General features: G+C 46.6%; 1 protein-coding gene across 7 annotated transcripts in view; it reads left to right on the top strand.

The window, feature by feature from the left end:
* mapkap1 (MAPK associated protein 1) overlaps window positions 1-20,186 on the top strand; it is a 426,562-nt gene that overhangs the window by 206,523 nt on the left and 199,853 nt on the right. For all 7 annotated transcript variants that reach the window (XM_072488485.1, XM_072488483.1, XM_072488481.1 and 4 more), the window contains one exon: window positions 19,584-19,760. In XM_072488485.1, the coding sequence (XP_072344586.1) occupies window positions 19,584-19,760 (177 nt within the window). The remainder of the gene's footprint in view (window positions 1-19,583; window positions 19,761-20,186) is intronic.

The following is a 20,186-nucleotide window of genomic DNA, read 5'->3' as shown; positions in this document are numbered from 1 at the left end:
TAGTCTCTAGTCATCATGGACCCCCCTTGCCACTGGACCGGTGCTTCTTCAAGTCCCGTGTGGTAGCTAGTGTGCAATGGCCACCCCATGTTAAAAGAACTCGAGTACGAGCATCTTGAAAATTGAAAATTGCTTATTGTCACAAGTAGGCTTCAAATGAAGTTACTGTGAAAAGCCCCTAGTCGCCACATTCCGGCGCCTGTTCGGGGAGGCTGGTACGGGAATTAAACCGTGCTGCTGGCCTGCCTCGGTCTGCTTTCAAAGCCAGCGATTTAGCCCTGTGCTTCCACGTCTTAATGTGACGTTTGGGACCTGGAATGTCAGGTCAGGGCCCTCTTGGACAACTTCAACTGCAATAGACAGGAGGAACGTACTGCTATTGTTGCCTGAAACAATAGGATTCGACATTGACATCACTGCCGTAAGTGAGACCTGGCGGTCAGGGGAAGACCAGCTTGAGGAACAAGGTGGCAGTTGCACCTTCTTCTGGAAAGCTAAACCAGAAGAAGATTGTCACCTTCACAGGTTTGGCTTTGTGGGATAAACAAGCGCCCCTTGACAATTCGACGCATCCTAGCCCAGAACCAGTGCGCTATAGTCCTCTGCACTTACGCCTCAACACTGGAAGCTACAGATGAATCCAAAGAGGAATTTTTTTCCAATGTCAAACTATCTTAGGCCTGAGTCCCAACAGCAACAAACTGGTCCTCCTTGATGACTTCAATGCCAGAGTTGGAAAGGACATAGATCTCTGGGGTGATGTAATCAGCAGCAGGATGGGGTGGGGGTAGGGAAATTCAACACCCACGGTATCCTGCTCCTGGCAAAAAGCCTTGAACATGGCCATGTCATACCCAACACCATGTTTTGTCAGAGAAACAACTACAAGGCCTCATGGCAACACTCACTGGCACCTACTCGACTACATCATTGTTTGCGCGAGGGAACTCCAGGACGTGCGTATCAACTGTGCCATGACTGGTACCAATGACTGCTGGGCAGACTACTGTTTAAGTCGCCCTGTGATCAACAGAAATGTAGCCCCAAAGCAGTGAGAGCAACAGAAACAATACCACAGGAAAAGTAACACTGATTCACCCAAAGACCCTGATAAGAGAGCCCTATTCAGCTAGCCCCTCACTGCCAACCTGATGGCTCCCAGTGACCAAGAGACCTATTCAGCTAGCCCCTCGCTGCCAACCTGATGGCTCGCAGTGACCTAGAGACAAGAGTGTTTGTTCACAGCGCCTGGTCTGCCCTCAAGGCTTCTATAAGTGCCTGGTCTGACTTCAAAACCTCTGTAAGGAGCACCTGCAATGAGACGCTTGACCATTGACCAGGAAACACGAGGACTGGTTCAATCAGAATCACGAGGAGATTCAGGAGCTGATGAGCTGCAAGCACAAGGCTTATGAGAACCTGAAATAGCAACCCAAATTGAGAGAAGAAAACAGCTCTACAGATGACTGAAGGCTGAGATCCAGCAAAAACAAAACCTGTGACCTAAAGAACAGATGGTGGTTGGAGAATTCAAAGGAGATCCAGCAGTTATCTGACAACCAAGACTTGCGAGGCTTCATTAGCACAGTCAAGACTATCAATTTTTAAAAAAAAAAAAAATTTTATTGAAAATTTTTGGCCAACCATCACAGTACATTGTGTATCCTTTACACAGTAATATAACAATATAAATAACAATGGCCAGTTTTATAAACAAGAAATAAATAATATATAAACAAAAACAAAACTAAATGGCAACTGCCTTGTCCCAGATAAATATTCTCCAAAAATATGTTTTAACAGTCCAATATACAATTATCTATAACAACAACCTATACATACTATACTTATATATTAGAATCCCTCTGGTTCTCTTCCCCCCCCCCCCCCCCCCGGGCTGCTGCTGCTGTCTTCTTCTCTTCCATTCCCTCTATCTTTCTGTGAGGTATTCGACGAACGGTTGCCACCGCCTGGTGAACCCTTGAGCCGATCCCCTTAGGACGAACTTAATCCGTTCCAGCTTTATAAACCCTGCCATGTCATTTATCCAGGTCTCCACACCCGGGGGCTTGGCTTCCTTCCACATCAACAGTATCCTGCGCCGGGCTACTAGGGACGCAAAGGCCAAAGCATCAGCATCTCTCGCCTCCTGCACTCCCAGCTCTTCTGCAACCCCAAATATAGCCAACCCCCAGCTTGGTTCGACCCGGACCCCCACTACCTTCGAAAGCACCTTTGTCACCCCCACCCAAAACCCCTGTAGTGCCGGACATGACCAGAACATGTGGGTGTGATTCGCTGGGCTTTTCGAGCATCTTGCACACCTATCCTCTACTCCAAAAAATTTGCTAAGCCGTGTTCCAGTCATATGCGCCCTGTGTAACACCTTAAATTTTATCAGGCTTAGCCTGGCACACGAGAACGATGGGTTTACCCTACTTAGGGCATCAGCCCACAGCCCCTCCTCAATCTCCTCCCCCAGCTCTTCTTCCCATTTCCCTTTCAGCTCGTCTACCATAATCTCCCCCTCGTCTCTCATCTCCCTATATATGTCTGACACCTTACCGTCCCCCACCCACGTCTTTGAGATCACTCTGTCCTGCACCTCCTGCGTCGGGAGCTGCGGGAATTCCCTCACCTGTTGCCTCGTAAAAGCCCTCAGTTGCATATACCGGAATGCATTCCCTTGGGGCAACCCATATTTTTCGGTCAGCGCTCCCAGACTTGCAAACGTCCCATCTACAAACAGATCTCTCAATTGTGTTACTCCTGCTCTTTGCCATGTTCCAAATCCCCCATCCATTCTCCCCGGAGCAAACCTATGATTATTTCTTATCGGGGACCACACCGAGGCTCCCGTCTTTCCCCTATGCCGTCTCCATTGCCCCCAAATTTTCAGAGTAGCCACCACCACCGGGCTTGTGGTGTATTTCTTCGGTGAGAACGGCAACGGCGCCGTCACCATGGCTTGTAGGCAAGTCCCCCTACAGGACGCCTTCTCCAATCTCTTCCACGCCGCTCCCTCCTCTTCTCCCATCCACTTACATACCATTGAGATGTTGGCGGCCCAGTAGTACTCACGCAAGCTCGGTAGCGCCAGCCCCCCCTATCCCTACTAAGCTGCAAAAATCCCTTCCTCACTCTTGGGGTCTTCCCGGCCCACACAAAACTCATGATACTCTTCTCAATCCTTTTGAAAAAAGCCTTCGTGATCATCACCGGGAGGCACTGAAACACAAAGAGGAATCTCGGGAAGACCACCATTTTAACCGCTTGTACCCTCCCTGCCAGTGACAGGGATACCATGTCCCATCTCTTGAAGTCCTCCTCCATCTGTTCCACCAACCGCGTTAAGTTTAACCTATGCAATGTACCCCAATTCTTGGCTATCTGGATCCCCAAGTAGTGAAAGTCCCTTGTTACCTTCCTCAACGGTAAGTCCTCTATTTCTCTGCTCTGCTCCCCTGGATGCACCACAAACAGCTCACTTTTCCCCATGTTCAGCTTATATCCTGAAAATTCTCCAAACTCCCCAAGTATCCGCATTATCTCTGGCATCCCCTCCGCCGGGTCCGCCACATACACCAATAAATCGTCCGCGTAAAGAGATACCCGGTGTTCCTCTCCTCCCCTGAGTACTCCCCTCCACTTCCTGGATCCCCTCAATGCTATTGCCAGGGGCTCAATCGCCAGTGCAAACAATAATGGGGACAGAGGACATCCCTGCCTCGTCCCTCTATGGAGCCGAAAATACGCAGACCCCCGTCCATTCGTGACCACGCTCGCCATCGGGGCCCTATACAGCAGCTGTACCCATCTAATATACCCATCTCCAAAGCCAAATCTCCTCAATACCTCCCACAAATAATCCCACTCCACTCTATCAAATGCTTTCTCGGCATCCATCGCCACCACTATCTCCGCTTCCCCCTCTGGTGGGGGGAATCATCATTACCCCTAGCAGCCTCCGTATATTCGTATTCAGCTGTCTCCCCTTCACAAACCCAGTTTGGTCCTCATGGACTACCCCCGGGACACAATCCTCTATCCTCATTGCCATTACCTTGTCCAGAATCTTAGCGTCTTTATTTAGGAGGGAAATAGGTCTATAGGACCCGCATTGCAGCGGGTCTTTTTCCTTCTTTAGGAGAAGCGATATCGTTGCCTCCGACATAGTCCCACCCTCTCCTGCTCCTCCACCTTAGGAAATTCCAGCCGGTCCAGGAAGCACATCATTCTCTCCTTCCCATCCGGGGGCCGAGCTTCGTATAATCTTTTATAGAATGCCTTGAACACTCCATTCACTCTCTCCGCTCCCCGCTCTATCTCTCCTTCCTCATCCCTCACTCCCCCTATTTCCCTCGCTGCTCCCCTTTTCCTCAATTGATGGGCCAGCAACCTGCTCGCCTTCTCCCCATACTCATACTGTACACCCTGTGCCTTCCTCCACTGTGCTTCTGCAGTACCCGTTGTCAGCAAGTCAAATTCTACGTGTAACCTTTGCCTTTCCCTGTACAGTCCCTCCTCCGGTGCCTCCGCATATTGCCTGTCCACCCTCAGAAGTTCTTGCAGCAACCGCTCCCGTTCCCTACTCTCCTGCTTTCCTTTATGTGCCCTTATTGATATCAGCTCCCCTCTAACCACTGCCTTCAGCGCCTCCCAGACCACTCCCACCTGGACCTCCCCGTTATCATTGAGTTCCAAGTATTTTTCAATGCACCCCCTCACCCTTAGACACACCCCTTCATCTGCCATTAGTCCCATGTCCATTCTCCAGGGTGGACGCCCTTCTGTTTCCTCCCCTATCTCCAAGTCTACCCAATGTGGAGCGTGATCCGAAATGGCTATAGCCGTATACTCCGTCCCCCTCACCTTCGGGATCAACGCCCTTCCCAAAACAAAAAAGTCTATTCGCGAATACACTTTGTGGACATAGGAGAAAAACGAAAACTCCTTACTCCTAGGTCTGCTAAATCTCCACGGGTCTACTCCTCCCATCTGCTCCATAAAATCTTTAAGCACCTTGGCTGCAGCCGGCCTCCTTCCAGTCCTGGATCTCGACCTGTCCAGCCCTGGCTCCAGCACCGTATTAAAATCTCCCCCCATTACCAAATTTCCCACCTCTAGGTCCGGGATGCGTCCTAGCATGCGCCTCATAAAATTGGCATCATCCCAGTTCGGGGCATATACGTTTACCAAGACCACCGCCTCCCCCTGTAATTTGCCACTCACCATCACGTATCTGCCCCTGCTATCCGCCACTATGGTCTTTGCCTCAAACATAACCCGCTTCCCCACTAGTATAGCCACCCCCCTGTTTTTCGCATCTAGCCCCGAATGAAACACCTGCCCCACCCATCCTTTTCGTAGTCTAACCTGGTCTATAAGTTTCAAGTGCGTCTCTTGTAACATAACCACGTCTGCCTTAAGTTTCTTAAGGTGTGCGAGTACTCGTGCCCTCTTTATCGGCCCGTTCAGCCCTCTCACATGCCACGTGATCAACCGGGTTGGGGGGATTTTTACCCCCCCCCCCCCTTTTGTCGATTAGCCATCCCCTTTTTCCAGCTCCTCACCCGGTTCCCACGCAGCTGTGTCCCCCCAGGCGGTGCCCCCCCGCCCACCCCATTCCGGCTCCCCCTCTCCCCAGCAGCAGCAACCCAGTAACTCCCCCCTCCCACCCCCCCCCCCCCCGCTAGATCCCCCACTAGCGTAGTTACACCCCCCATGTTGCTCCCAGAAGTCAGCAAACTCTGGCCGACCTCGGCTTCCCCCTGTGACCTCGGCTCGCACCGTGAGACGCCCCCTCCTTCCTGCTTCCCTATTCCCGCCATGATTATCATAGCGCGGGAACAAAGCCCGTGCTTCCCTTTTGGCCCCGCCCCCCATGGCCAACGCCCCATCTCCTCCACCTCCCTTCCTCCCTCCACCACCACCTGTGGAAGAGAGAAAAGTTACCGCATCGCAGGATTAATAACATAAAACTCATCTTTCCCCCCCCCCCCTTTTTCCCCCCTCTTCGCCCCCCATACTCGCCCCACCACTTTGTTTCAAACGTTCTTTTTTAATAACCCGCTTATTCCAGTTTTTCTTCCACAATAAAAGTCCACGCCTCATCCGCCGTCTCAAAGTAGTGGTGCCTCCCTTGATATGTGACCCACAGTCTTGCCGGTTGCAGCATTCCAAATGTTATCTTTTTGTGAAGCACCGCCTTGGCCCGATTAAAGCTCGCCCTCCTTCTCACCACCTCCGCACTCCAGTCTTGATATACGCGGATCACCGCGTTCTCCCACCTACTGCTCCGAGTTTTCTTTGCCCATCTAAGGACCATCTCTTTGTCCTTAAAACGGAGGAATCTCACCACTATGGCTCTAGGAATTTCTCCTGCTCTCGGTCCTCGCGCCATCACTCGGTATGCTCCCTCCACCTCCAGCGGACCCGCCGGGGCCTCCGCTCCCGTTAACGAGTGCAGCATCGTGCTCACATATGCCCCGACGTCTGCTCCTTCTGCAGGAAGACCAAGAATCCTTAAATTATTCCTCCTCACGTTATTCTCCAGCACCTCCAGTCTTTCCACACATCGTTTATGGTGTGCCTCGTGCATCTCCGTCTTCACCACCAGGCCCTGTATATCGTCCTCGTTCTCGGCAGCCTTTGCCTTCACGACCCGAAGCTCCCGCTCCTGGGTCTTTTGCTCATCCTTTAGCCCTTCGATCGCCTGTAATATCGGGGCCAACAGCTCCTTCTTCATTTCCTTTTTAAGTTCTTCCACGCAACATTTCAAAAACTCTTGTTGTTCAGGGCTCCATGTTAAACTGCCACCTTCCGTCGCCATCTTGATTCTTGCTTGCCTTCCTTGCCGCTGCTCCAAAGGATCCACTGCAATCTGGTCACTTCCCTCTCCTTTTTCCATCCGTTTCCAGGGGGGATTCCCTTCTGGTTTACCGCACAGTGCTTCTAGCCGTTAAAATTGCCGTTGGTGCTCTTATTAAGAGCCCAAAAGTCCGTTCCACCGGGAGCTGCCGAAACGTGCGACTTAGCTGGTCATCGCCGCACCCGGAAGTCGTCAAGACTATCAATGACACCACCCCACTGCTGGCTGAGACTGGAGAGGTGCTCAACAAAAGAGATATTCGGAGCCCATGAGAAGGAACATTTCGAAGACCTCCTTAACAGACTCTCTGTCTTCAACACAAGTGTGCTCTACTCCATCCTGCAACATGCTACCTTGCACCATCTCCAACCTGGCTCGAAGGCCATCCAACAGCTAAAGAACAACAAGGCAGATGCTAATAATCTGCTATGAGAGACCTTGTCAAAAGCCTTCTCAAGTCTAAATAAACTGCATCTACCGGTTCTCCCTGGTCAACTCTACTAATTACATCTTCAAAGAATTGTAGTAGATTTGTCAAGTATGATTTTTCTTTTGTAAATCCATGCTGACTTTGTCTGATTACACTACTTTCCAAATGCTGTGCTGGAAACCCTTGATGATGGCTCCAGCAACTTTCGACGTTAGGCTCACTGGTCTATAGTTCCTTGTTTTCTCTCTACCTCCCTTTTTGAATCACGGGTGTTAGAGGTGAAAATATTCACACGTAGGCCTTTTTGAGTGAGTAAAGAAGCAGTTTATTATATCGGATCTGGGATAAATATTTGGACGCTCCGCACCCTCTCAATACTCTTTCTCACTTGAGCTAAGGTTCGCATTGGGTTAATATACAGATTCAAAGGGCAGAATTAGTTGCATTCTCATTTGCATACAATCAATCAACGATATTCGCGTCACAATTCATTACATGCAGTCAATCAATTTTCTTAGCATCCCAGTTATCACATATAGGGTTAAAGTGGGTGTTGGCTTACCCTCCCCTAACTTCATGCAAAAGTCACTCAAGACTAACATAAGGGTATGTCCTGTCTGCAGCTGGGGACCTTGAGCTATTAAGGATACATTGTGCTCCTTGTTCTGTGAATCTGTTATCAGCGGCTGTTGAAATACTCCCTATAGATACCCACACCTGGGTATAGGTGAGGTAGTTTACACAGTTTGTAACTTATTGTTCAGAAATTTGGCTCGTTCAGCCATTTTGTGTCTTTAGTATTGCTATCTTAGCTAACAGCCATTTTGTGTCCCTTCTGATCTGATATTAGTAAGCATTGTGTATACACTATCTATTCCTACAAATTCACTATTCTAAACAAGCATCTAAGCCAATGAGCACCTTTTGTCTCAGCAGAACTCTTCAAAAGTAATATAGGAGCAAAAATGTAGTTACAGAGCCAACTACAATTTATATCATAGTCCAGTATCAGAAAATGTCCCCCAACAGCGAGGTTGCTTTTGCTATCCTCTAATCTGTAGGAATCATTCCAGAGTCCAAAGAATTTTGGAAATTGACCACCAATGGATCTACTATTTCTAGGGCCACTTCCTTAAGTACTCTGGGATGAAGATTATCAAGTCCTCCCGATTTGTTCGCCTTCAATCCCATTAATTTCCCCCAAACCATTTCTTTACTAATACTAATTTCCTTCAGCTCACTAAAACTTCTGCTTCTCAGAGCGTCCGGTACATTATTCATGTCTTCCTTTGTGAAGACGGAAGCGTAGTGCGAATTTAGTTCCTCCGCTATTTCTTTATTCCCTGTTACGAATTACCCTGTTTCTGACTGTAAGGGGCCTGCCTACATCAGTTTTTATTAATCTTTATCTCTTTACATACCTATAGAAACATTTACAGTTAGTTTTTATGTTCCCCGCTAGTTTACTTTCAAGGTGTATTTTCTCCTCAATCAATCCCGTGTTTTGCCTTTGCTGAATATTAAACTGTTCCCAATCCTTAGGATGATTGCATTTTCTTGCTAATTCGTATGCCTCTCTGAATCTAATACCATCTCTAATTTCCCTTGTAAGCCATGGTTTGACCACAGTTCCTCTTTCTACTCTTGCATCAAATAGGAATAAACAACTTTTGGAGTTCACCTATTCGTTCCTTGAATGCCTGCCATTGCCTGTCTGCTGTCCTTCCATTCAGTAATGTTTCCCAGTCCATCATAGCCAGCTCATGTCTCATACCATCATTGTTACCTTTATTGAGGTTCAGGACGTTGGTCTCAGAATCAACTATCTCACTATTCTACCATATTATGGTTACTCATCCCCAAGGGTTCTCTCATAACTAGATTGCCAACTAATCCTTTCTCATGGCACAACACCTGTCCAAAATGACATGTTCCCTTGCTGGTTCCTCAACAAACTGGCCCAGAAAACCAGAAATTCCTCCTCTATTGTACTGTGACTAGTTTGAGTCACCCAATCTACATTACCAGTGCAGTTTGTTGGTCTGTATATCACCCCCAGGAATGTTTTTTGCCCCTTGATGTTTCTTAACTCGACTCAGACAGATTCCACATCATCTGTACTAATATAGTTACTCAATATTGTATCAATATCTTTAATCAACAATGCAACTCCATCACCTTTTCTTTTCTGTTTAACGTACCTTGTCCCGTCCCTACTATTTTTTACAGTGTTATCCAGTACAGGTCCTTGATTTCTCTGCCTATCACTTTTCTTATTCTCCTCTGTCTTTTTCTCTTGTCCTTGATTCCCCTGCTCTGAATCCTTACATAGGTTCCCATCCCCCTGCCATATTAGTTTAAACGCTCCTCAACCGCTCTAGCAAGTGCAACCCCCTCCCAAACAAGGATATCAGGCACTGTCCTGCTCGGGTGTAACCCGTCCAGTTGTACAGGTCCCACCTCCCCCAGAACCGGTCCAAATGCCCCAGGAATCTGAAACTCTCCCCCTCACACCATCTCTTCAGCCACATATTCATCCGATACATTCTACTGTTTCTACACTGACTAGCACCTAGTAATAATCCTGAGTTCACTACCTTTTGAGGTCTGTCTTAACTTCGTACATTCTGCTTTATGGACCTGCTCCCTTGTTTTAGCCTATGGCGTTGGTCCCGATGTGCACCACGACCACTGGCTCTTCACCCTCCCCCCTTCAGAATGTCCTGCAACCACTCCAAGACATCCTTGACCTTAGCACCAGGGAGGCAACATACCATCCTGGAGTCTCATTTGCAGCCACAGAAATGTCTATCCATTCCTCTTGCAATCGAATCCCCTGTAACTATTGCATTCCCACACTTTTTATTCCTCCCCTCTACAGCAGAACCAACTGTGGTGCAACAAATTTGGCTGTTGCTGCTTTCCCTTGAGACCATTCCCCTCAACAGTATCCAGACGGTACATCTGTTTTGCAGGGGAATGGCCACAGGAGATTCCTGAACTGCCAGCATAGCTCTCCTACCCTGCCTGGTGCTCATCCATTCACTTCCTTCCTGTGGACTCAGAACCTCCGGTGTGACCACCTCTCTATACGCGCTATCCATGGCACTCTCCGCCTTACGGATGCTCCACAGTGTCCCAAGGCGCCGATCCATCTCCGAAATGCGGGTTTCCAGGAGCTGCAACTGGAGACACTTCCTGTACATATGCTGGTTCCGGGCACTGGAAATGCTCCAGGCCTCTCACGTGCAGCAAGAGGAACAAACCGAGTTCTCCTACCATGACTTTACCTTTTAAATGAAAGCTTTGGAAGATCATAGATCATAGAATTTACAGTGCAGAAGGAGGCCATTCGGCCCATGGAGACTGCACCGGCTCTTGGAAAGAACACCCTACCCAAGCCCACACCTCCACCCTATCCCCATAACCCAGTAACCCCACCCAACACTAAGGGCAATTTTGGACACGAAGGGCAATTTATCATGGCCAATCCACCTAACCTGCACATCTTTGGACTGTGGGAGGAAACTGGAGCACCCGGAGGAAACCCACACACACAACGTGCAGACTCCGCACAGACAGTGACCCAAGCCGGGAATCGAACCTGGGACCTGGGGCTGTGAAACAATTGTGTTAACCACTATGCTACCGTGCTGCCCAGATGATTGATATTAGATTAAATCCAATTCTCTATGGCCCTTCCTTGCTTGTCTTCGTTACTGTCAATTATAGCCCTTGCAGATTATAAACCACAAAACTTATTTTCAAACTATAATTGATGCAAGTTATGGCACAGTAGCACAGTGGTTAGCACTGCTGCATCACGGCGGCCAGGCCCGATCCCGGCTCTGGGTCACCGTCCGTGTGGAGTTTGCACATTCTCCCCGTGTTTGCATGGGTTTCGTCCCCACAACCCAAAGATGTGCAGGGTAGGTCAATTGGCCACGCTAAATTGCCCCTTAATTGGAAAAAAATGAGGAAAGCTGATGATCAACCATGATCATAATGCAGGCTCGAAGGGCCGAATGGCCTCCGCCTTCTACTTTCTATGTTTCTATGTGAGACATCAGGAGTAAATGGAATCCTCCCCCGAAGCACTATTGCTGCAAATACATTACCTAATTTTCATTTTCTGGAAGCAGCATAACATGCCAGAAGATCTTGGAGATGCTGTAATTGTGACCATCTTCAAAAAAATGTGACAAGCCCAACTGAACTAATGATAGAAGTATGTCCTTCCTGTCAACCACAGGGAAAGTCATCGCAAGAGGCCTCCTTAATCTTTTTCTCCCTGTGGCTGAAGAGCTGCTCCCAGAGATGCAATGTGGATTTCGCCCACTAAGAGGCACAACGGCCATGACCTTAACCATGTGGCAATTACAAAAGAAATGCAGGGAACAGCACCAACCACTGTACAGGACCTTCTTTGAACTCACATGGGGCTTTGACACTGTCAACTGCGAGGGGCTATGGGGTGTCATCCTCTGTTTCAGCTATACCCAAACGCTTGTCACTGTCCTCTGTGCTCCACGATGACATGCATCCATGATCCTGACCACCAGACCTACCACAGACTAAGATGTGGATTACGTACAGCAGGCACATCAAAACCATGGAGAAGTACCATCAGCGCTGCCTCTGCGAGATCCTGCAAATCCATCATCAGAATAGGTCTATCAATGTTAGTGTTCTCATTTAGGTCAGCATCGAAGCATTGACCATGCTCGATCAGCCCCACTGGATGAGTCACATTATCCACATGCCTGACACGAGACTCTCAAATCAAGCGATCTATCCAGAGCTTTGACACAGCAAGTGACCCCCAGGAGGGCAGAGGAAATGATTCAAGGACACCCTCAAACCTTGAAAAAGTGCAACACCCCACCGATCCATTGGAATCCCTGGCCCAAGACCATCTGAAGTGGAGGAATAACATCCGGGAAGGAGTTTGATCGCTGAGAGAAAGCTGAAGAAATGCGTCAACAGCAAAAGGAGCATGTGGCAACCCATCCACTCACTCATCCAACCACTGTCTGCCCCACCTGTGACACAGACTGTAGGTCACGGATTGAACTCCTCACTCACCTGAGAACTCCTTTTTAGTGTGGAAGTAAGTCATCCTCAACTCGGAGTGACTGCCTAAGAAGAAGGCTTGAAGCCTTCCGTGTGAGATGGAAGCTCTTAATGAAAATATTTATTCTTTATGCTTTGTAATTTTCAGAGCATCAACCAGGTAAGCAAAAAGGTCAAGAAAGAACTGCATAATCATAATAACATTCAGTTAACATAGTGTGGTGGGTTGTGCCGAGTGCCTTCCTGTAACAGCCTCCCCGAACAGGCGCCGGAATGTGGCGACTAGGGGCTTTTCACAGTAGCCTCATTAAAGCCTACTTACGACAATAAGCAATTTTCTTTTCATTTCATTTCTTCACTTGTTTATATATGATCCTCCTCTTGAAAAGTCTAGTTTCCTTCAGTCTGTTAACAGACACTTAACATTAGGGATCAGTCTCATGGATCTTCTATGAATGGCATTCACTCCTGATCGTCTCCCCTGTATCTTGGCAATGAGAACTAAATTCAGAACCGTGTGCAATTTATACAGATAATTTAGTCATGACTTCCTCTGACTTGCAATCTGCCATTTTGGTTATGTACTTGAATATTCTACTTTTTTTATAGCTGTTCTATATTAGCTGGATGTGCTGAACACCAAGTCTTTTGAGGTTCCTATGTCCCTTTCAAGTTCCTTCAAGGCAATTTCTTTAAAAAAAAAAAAAAAAAAAAAATTTTAAATTTAGAATATCCGATTTTTTCTTTTCCCCAATGAAGGGGCCATTTCGCATGGCTAATCTACCTACCCTACACTTTTTTTTTGGGTTGTGGGGGTGTGAGTGAGACCCTTGAGGCAATTTTAATACCTTCCATGAAATGCATGTCTTGCATATTTTTCCTTCCTATGCACAGCACTTAACATTTATCTGAATTGCTTCCGGGTGCGGCTATGCAGATCTAGGTCACATGTTCGGTAGCTCCCGCTTGGAACGGACTTTTGGGCTCTTTACAGGGCCCCATGGCATTTGTTTGACATTTCCCGGTATGGGAAGAAGACTGCAACATTCCCCCGACAGTGTCCCCCAGGAATGGTATGTCTCTTGGTTACCAGACCTAGCAGAAACAGTAAAAGATTTGGCTTAACTGCAGGATAAACAAAGCCTCTTCCAGCGTGCAGGCGGGGGAAGGGCAAGCTTAAAGCTGCAAGCTGACTTGAGGGCCTTTATTAAAGGTGAATTCGAGCAGCAGAGGGAACAACTGTGAAAAGATCTACGAAGGCCATTGAAGAAGCGGGGACGAGGCTTCCGGTGGCGGCCATGGAGGAGTAGGTCGCGCATTCGGCAGCTCCCGCCTGGAACGGACTCTCAGACCTTTTTCAGGAGTTTCCACAGACTTTTTGGGGCTGATTGGTGAAGCGAACACTGCCAAAAGGATTCCCTCTCAAGACTTCCGGTTGCGGCTATGCGGAGTAAGTCACACATTCGGCGGCTCCTGCAAAAACGGACTTTGGAGCTCTTTTCAGGGCCCCCAAGGGCACTTTTTCGACGTTTCCCGGTGTGGGAAGGAGTTAATAATAGCTCCCCCTCAGTATATGGCTTTAACTAGGAACGGGGCGACAAAAAAGGTGGTGGTGGACCAGAAGAAGGGAGGGAAGAAGGACAAAATGGCGGCGGGCGGGGACCAGGCAGCGTGGAGGCAGTGGGCGGAGGAGCAACAGGAGCATCCAGCGCTGCCTCAGAGAGATTAAAACGGACCTGCTAGAGCCGATGAAGGCTTCTATTGATAAGCTGCTGGAGACACAGACGGCCCAGGGGGTGGCGATCCGAGAGGCTCGACAATAGATCTCTGACAATGAGGACGAGATCTTAGGCCTGCCGGTAAAGGTGGAGGCGCACGAGGCGCTCCACAAGAAATGGCAGGAGCGTTTCGAGGAGATGGAAGAATCTGCGGATTCTGGGCCTCCCGGAGGGGCTGGAGGGGCCGGATGTGGGGGCCTATGTGGTCACCATGTTGAACTCGCTGATGGGAGTGGGGTCCTTCCAGGGGCCAGTGGAGCTGGAAGGGGCCCATAGAGTGTTGGCGAGGAGGCCCAAGGCTACCGAGCCTCCTCGGGTGGTGCTGGTGCGGTTCCATCGGTTCGTCGATCGGGAGTGTGCGCTCAGGTGGGCAAAGAAGGAGAGTAGCAGCAGGTGGGAGAACGTGGAGGTTCGGATATATCCGGCCTGGAGTGCGGAGGTGGCGAAGAGGAGGGCCGGGTACAGTCGAGCGAAGGCGGTGCTGCACAGGAAGGGGCTGAAGTTTGGCATGTTGCAGCCGGCGCCTACAAGGACCGGCACCATTATTTTGAGTCTCCGGAGGAGGCGTGGGCCTTTGTTCAGGCCTTTGTCCAGAGAAGCTGGACACAGACTGAGGGTCGGGATGGGCGATTGGGGACTGCGGTGGATATGTTATGCCTATTTTTGGTTCGGGGGGGGGGGGGGGGGGGCCTTTGCATTGTTTTGGGTTTCTTTTTCTCTGTGTATTTCTCTTTCGGGTTGGGGAGGATGGATGGGGCGGGTTGGGCACTGTTTTGGTTGGTGGTGGGGCTTGGTAGGTGGAGAGCGCGGGCTTTTTTCCCGCGCCGAAGACTGGGGGGGGGCGGGGAAGCGAGGATTGTTTCCCGCGCTTAGAACGGAGGGGGGAGGGGGAGAGCCTGTGGATGGGGAGCGGGAGAGGAGGGTGTGCCACACAATGGGAGGAGTCAAAGGGGTGGCGGGAGTGGCCGGGGTCAGCAGGAGTCAGCTGACTTGCGGAAGTGCAATGGGGGGAGTAAACCAGCTAGGATGGGTCCTAGCCATGGAGGGTTGGGTGGGGGGTAATCGAGTTGCTGCTGCTATGGTCAAGGAGGAGCTGGAGCGAGTGGGGGGGGGGGGGGGGGGTTGAGAATAGGGTATGCCACTGTGGGGAACGGGCCGGGTGTGGGGTGCGGGCGCGTGGCTGGCCGAGGAGGGGTCATGGCTAGTCGGCGGGGGAGGGGGGGCGGGTAGCCCCCTGATCCGGCTGATAACCTGGAATGTAAGGGGACTGAATGGGCCGGTTAAGCGGGCCCACGTGTTCGCGCACCTGAAGGGGCTCAAGGCGGATGTGGTTTTGCTCCAGGAGACACACCTGAAGGTGTCAGACCAGGTAAGACTGAGGAAAGGGTGGGTAGGTCAAGTGTTTCACTTCCCTTGCAACTAAATTGATATTTTTTTAATGCCCTTGTGTGTATCGGACCTTGTAATCAGTAGATGCAGGATGGTTCAAAAGAGGAAACATCCTCTCCACATCCAACACTGTTAGTACCCCTCAGGATCTTAAAGGTGTCGATCAAGTCGCATCTTGCTGTTGTAAGCTCTAGTGAATACAAACCTAACCTCCAACCTTTCCTCGCAGGACAACCCACCCATTTCAGGTATTAATCTGGTGAACGTTTCTGAACTGTTGCTAACCCATTTACATCTTTCCTTAAATAAGGAGACCAATACTGTATAAAGTATTCCAGATAAGGTCTCACAAATGCCATGCACAACTGAAGCATAACCCCCCCTACTTTTTTATTTTGTTACTCTCTTAAATCATGATAACATTCTATTAGCTGTCCTAACTACTTGCTGTACCTATATACCAGCCTTTTGTGATTAATGCACTGGGGCACCCAGACCCCTCTGAACCTCCGAGCTCTGCAATCTCTCACCATTTAGATAATATTTTTTATTCCCTGCCAAAATGGACAATTTCACATTTTCCCACATTATACTCTCACTTTTATCCACTCACTTAACCTGTCTATAAACTTTGTAGCCTTGGTACATTCTCTTCACAATTTGCTTTCCTACCTATCTTTGTCAGCAATTTTAGCAACTATACTTTCAGCCAAGTCACTTATATAAATTGTAAATAGTTGAGGCCCCACACTGATCCCTGTGGCACACCACTCATTGCATCCTGCCAATTAGAAAAAGACCTATTTATGCCAACTGTTTTCTGTTCCCTAGCCAGTCTTCAATCCATGCCAATATGCAACCCCCGACAGCGTGAGTTTTTATTTTACACAATAACCTTTGATGTGCCACCATATCAGATGTCTTCTAGAAATCTAAATATGGTATATCCCCCGGTTCCCCTTCATCCCACAACACAGGTGACTCCTTCAAAGAACTCCAATAAATTGGTTAAATTTGATTTCCATTTCACAAAACCATGTTGTCTCTGCCAGATTGCCTTGAATTATATAACATCTTTAACAATGGCTTCTAACATTTTCCCTGACAGATGTTAGGCTGACTGGCCTATAGTTTCCTGCTTTCTGTCTTCCTTCATTTTTGAAATACATTTGCTATCTTCCAATACAATATAATTTTCACCAGGTAGCAATGAGTAAAATAATGTATTATAGTTTAGATGGGTGTGTCTGCGATTACTAATCCATATGAAAAGAGATTCTCCAACTGAAACCATTGTTTTGGTGTATGCTTCCTTTATTATTGACTAATAATGGAGATGGGCAAAAGGTGGAGACGATATGAAAGAAGTCAGCAGTGAGGGGGAGGAAAAGCTTGAAAGGTCTATTTAAAAATATATTCTGAAGTTTGCCCTGCAGTAAAGTAGTTTGCCCTGCAGTAAAGATATAACTTGAGTTTGCAATATATTTATAAATAGTTTTAGTTATTGCCCTCCTTTTTCCAAGTAAAAATGGAAAACAAATATATAGCTGATGAAAATCTTTACAACCAAGTTACTGCATTCCAATAAGATAATGTACACCTTAATTTTCTGGCCGTGTAGTTTTTACATATTATAATTTTGTCAATTTTATACATCACTGATCTTCAATATTGTTAGATAATACCATGTCAAATTATTAACGGCAAGATAAATATCATGATTTGAAACTTAAATTATGAGCACAAAATGCAGTGTATCTTTGTGGTAGAATGTCATGCTTTTGTGCCACTTGGTCACACAGTGATTGCACACTTTCCGATTGTGGGTATTGTCACAACTCGACAAAGGCATTTTCTCATTTTGTCCTCATTGCATTTTATGGATTAATAAATTGAATTTACACTTTACTGTACCTGAATACTGTCTTGCCATATGGGGAACACGGGTATAAGTATTCCTTTAGCATTGCGGTTTTGGAAACTTCTAACTTTGGACTTCATTAAAAATTCTCTGGATATTAAAAATAATTGCCAGGGTTCTCCATCCTCCTCCGCTAAGATCGGGAATCCCAATCGGGTAGAGAATCCCGAGTCAGCCAAAAAACTGGATTGGTGCCAGGTGGGAGGGTGCAAACAGCTGATATGCATTCATGAAAATTCAATTAACAGGCTGAAAGGTTAAATCTCTTTCCCCCTCATCCTCTTCTCCCCCCCCCCCCCCCCCCCCCCCGCACTATGCTCCGATCCCCACTGCAGTTACTTGATCTGCTCTTTGATTGAGTAATGTGATGCAAGTTCTTCAAATTAGATGAAGACTTGTTTTATAAGACGGTTTCTTTTATACATCAGTTTGAAAAATGTGCAGATCTCTTTGGTTATTGGGAACTTAATTCAAAGTATGCCATAAACCATCGTGTCAACCCAGTATTTGCATTTGATGAGCTGCCGACCAAGACATTCTTGTCATACTGATGACACTGTTGATAGGAGGTTCAATGAAGCAGGTTCAATGATTGGGGGTTACCCTTATCCCAAGTTTACTATATATCCTCATTGTAGAGTTATTTATGATCTCGTGGCCCAGGTTGAAGATTGGTTACCCAAAAAAATAATTGTCAGGTTTGTGTTTGTGTTGAGTGTATGTGTCCAAAATGATAAATAACTTGAGAATCTCATTTTCAAAAATGTCTTCAATTTATAATATACAAACATTGCAAAAAGCATGAGAAAGTAATTTAAGATCTTTTCAGCACATAGATTTGTTGGCACTTGAATCCAGTAAAGTGTATATCAGCTAATTGGAGATAAATTATGAAGAGCTATTAAATAATGCTAATGAGTGTATGACATAGATTTCATGGAGAGAAAATATTTGCTAATTAGGTTAGTCGTATCTGGTGGCAAAATACTACTCTAATTGTTCGGTTGCCCAGTTTGCATGTTGAGACACTCCTTGGTGTATTATTCAAATGTCATTTGGATGTTGGTTAGTAGGCGAAGTGATAGGCCTGAAATGTTGTCACTATATAGTAGAAGACCAAATGAATTTCAAGATATTCGAAAGTTTCTATGATATTTATAAAATAAATGTTATTGGCAGTTATTTCTGTGAAGTTCCACTCAAAAACTGCAACTCTGGATTGTACCTGTAGCACTTAAAGTGACTTCAATACTCCTAATGAAATAACAACAGTCTGTGCAATATCCTCTTGTGTATATTTGTGCCAGTGCCTATTTTATATGTTACATTTTATTTTGAGTATCATTTTGTGCATGGGGGTAGATAACTTTATTATTACAGAATTGCATTCCCACTTTCTCAACTGCAACTTCCTCATTATCCAGCAGCTTCTGCCACTGTGCCATCAGCCAGAACATTCAAAGTCTGACTTCTGGCTGAAGTGTGTCTCATCAGTCAGCATGCTTCTATAAAGCTTGTGTTCTGGTTCCCTACAGTACTCTTGCGTGCTCACAGAATGTAACTGTTTATTAGTCTTGAAAATAAGATGCTAACTAACTATTAAATATGAATCTAGTCTATTTTTGAAGTCTTCTCTTCATGGTTAAATGGATTAGATTTTTGAAAATACTCTGGCTCTGCTGAACATGGTGCTTTTTTATTATTGCATTCTTTCAATTCAGAACTGTGAGGCATGATGCAGTTTGCTTAGACAAGAATGGGAATAACGCCAGGGGATATGTTGGCAAAAATACTAGTTGCATGGTGGGTTTTCTTTTGCTTTCTGCCAAAGTCTGCACTTTGCTTACAAACATTAGTGTGAGGCTAATGTGTTAAGATGTAAGCTACTGAATGTTATATTTATTTATTTTAAGTAATCTTTTTGAAAACAAATTTAGTTTATTTTATATTTAAAAACAAAGCATTTTCTGGTATTTGTTTTGCTGCACAATGCACTTTCTTGCCCAATCAGGCTTTCCTTCGTCAGCAGGAGGTTACTGCAGCCAGAACTCGACCACTGCAGTTATTTGACCATTTGTCGATTCGACTTTTTCTTATATGCTTGCTATTTCTTTACTGCAGTGAAAATGTGGATGTCTACTGCCTTCATATTGCTGAGGACGATGGGGAAGTCGACGGAGATTTTCCACCATTAGATTCAAATGAGCCTATTCACAAGTTCGGCTTCAGTACATTGGCACTAGTTGAGAAGTACTCGCCGCCTGGGCTGGCAACGAAACAGTCTCTCTTTGTTCGGATGTAAGTTTTTTAAAAACGTTATCTGTGTCAATTTGGACTTGCCCTTCATTTTGTCCTAATGTATTTTGTCAACAAAATATTGCAGTATGCAAATCTATTTTAATAGGTTTGATAAGTTTAATGAGTTGACTGTTCTACCATGTGGAAAATTTTGTTTTTTAGATATAACACTGATTAATAGAATATACTTTTTCTCAGCTGTGCAAATTTCCCAACTTAATCAAAATAAGCTAATGTAAAAACAACACAAAATGCCATATTTTTTTTAAACCATATAATCTAGGGTTGACATTTCATATAAGACTGATGTGTGTTTTGCTATGAATCATAATCACATAGGTTTCCTTTGCAGCATATATTTTTACCATTTTTGTTACTTCCTGAAATACTTGAGAATTCTCTTAAGGATCTCTGCAGTTCATGTTC

The sequence above is a fragment of the Scyliorhinus torazame genome, chromosome 22 (genome assembly GCF_047496885.1).
Source record: "Scyliorhinus torazame isolate Kashiwa2021f chromosome 22, sScyTor2.1, whole genome shotgun sequence".
Lineage (NCBI taxonomy): Eukaryota > Metazoa > Chordata > Chondrichthyes > Carcharhiniformes > Scyliorhinidae > Scyliorhinus > Scyliorhinus torazame.
The sequence above is the reverse complement of the archived record's forward strand: the minus strand, read 5'-3'. Positions and strand labels throughout refer to the sequence as shown.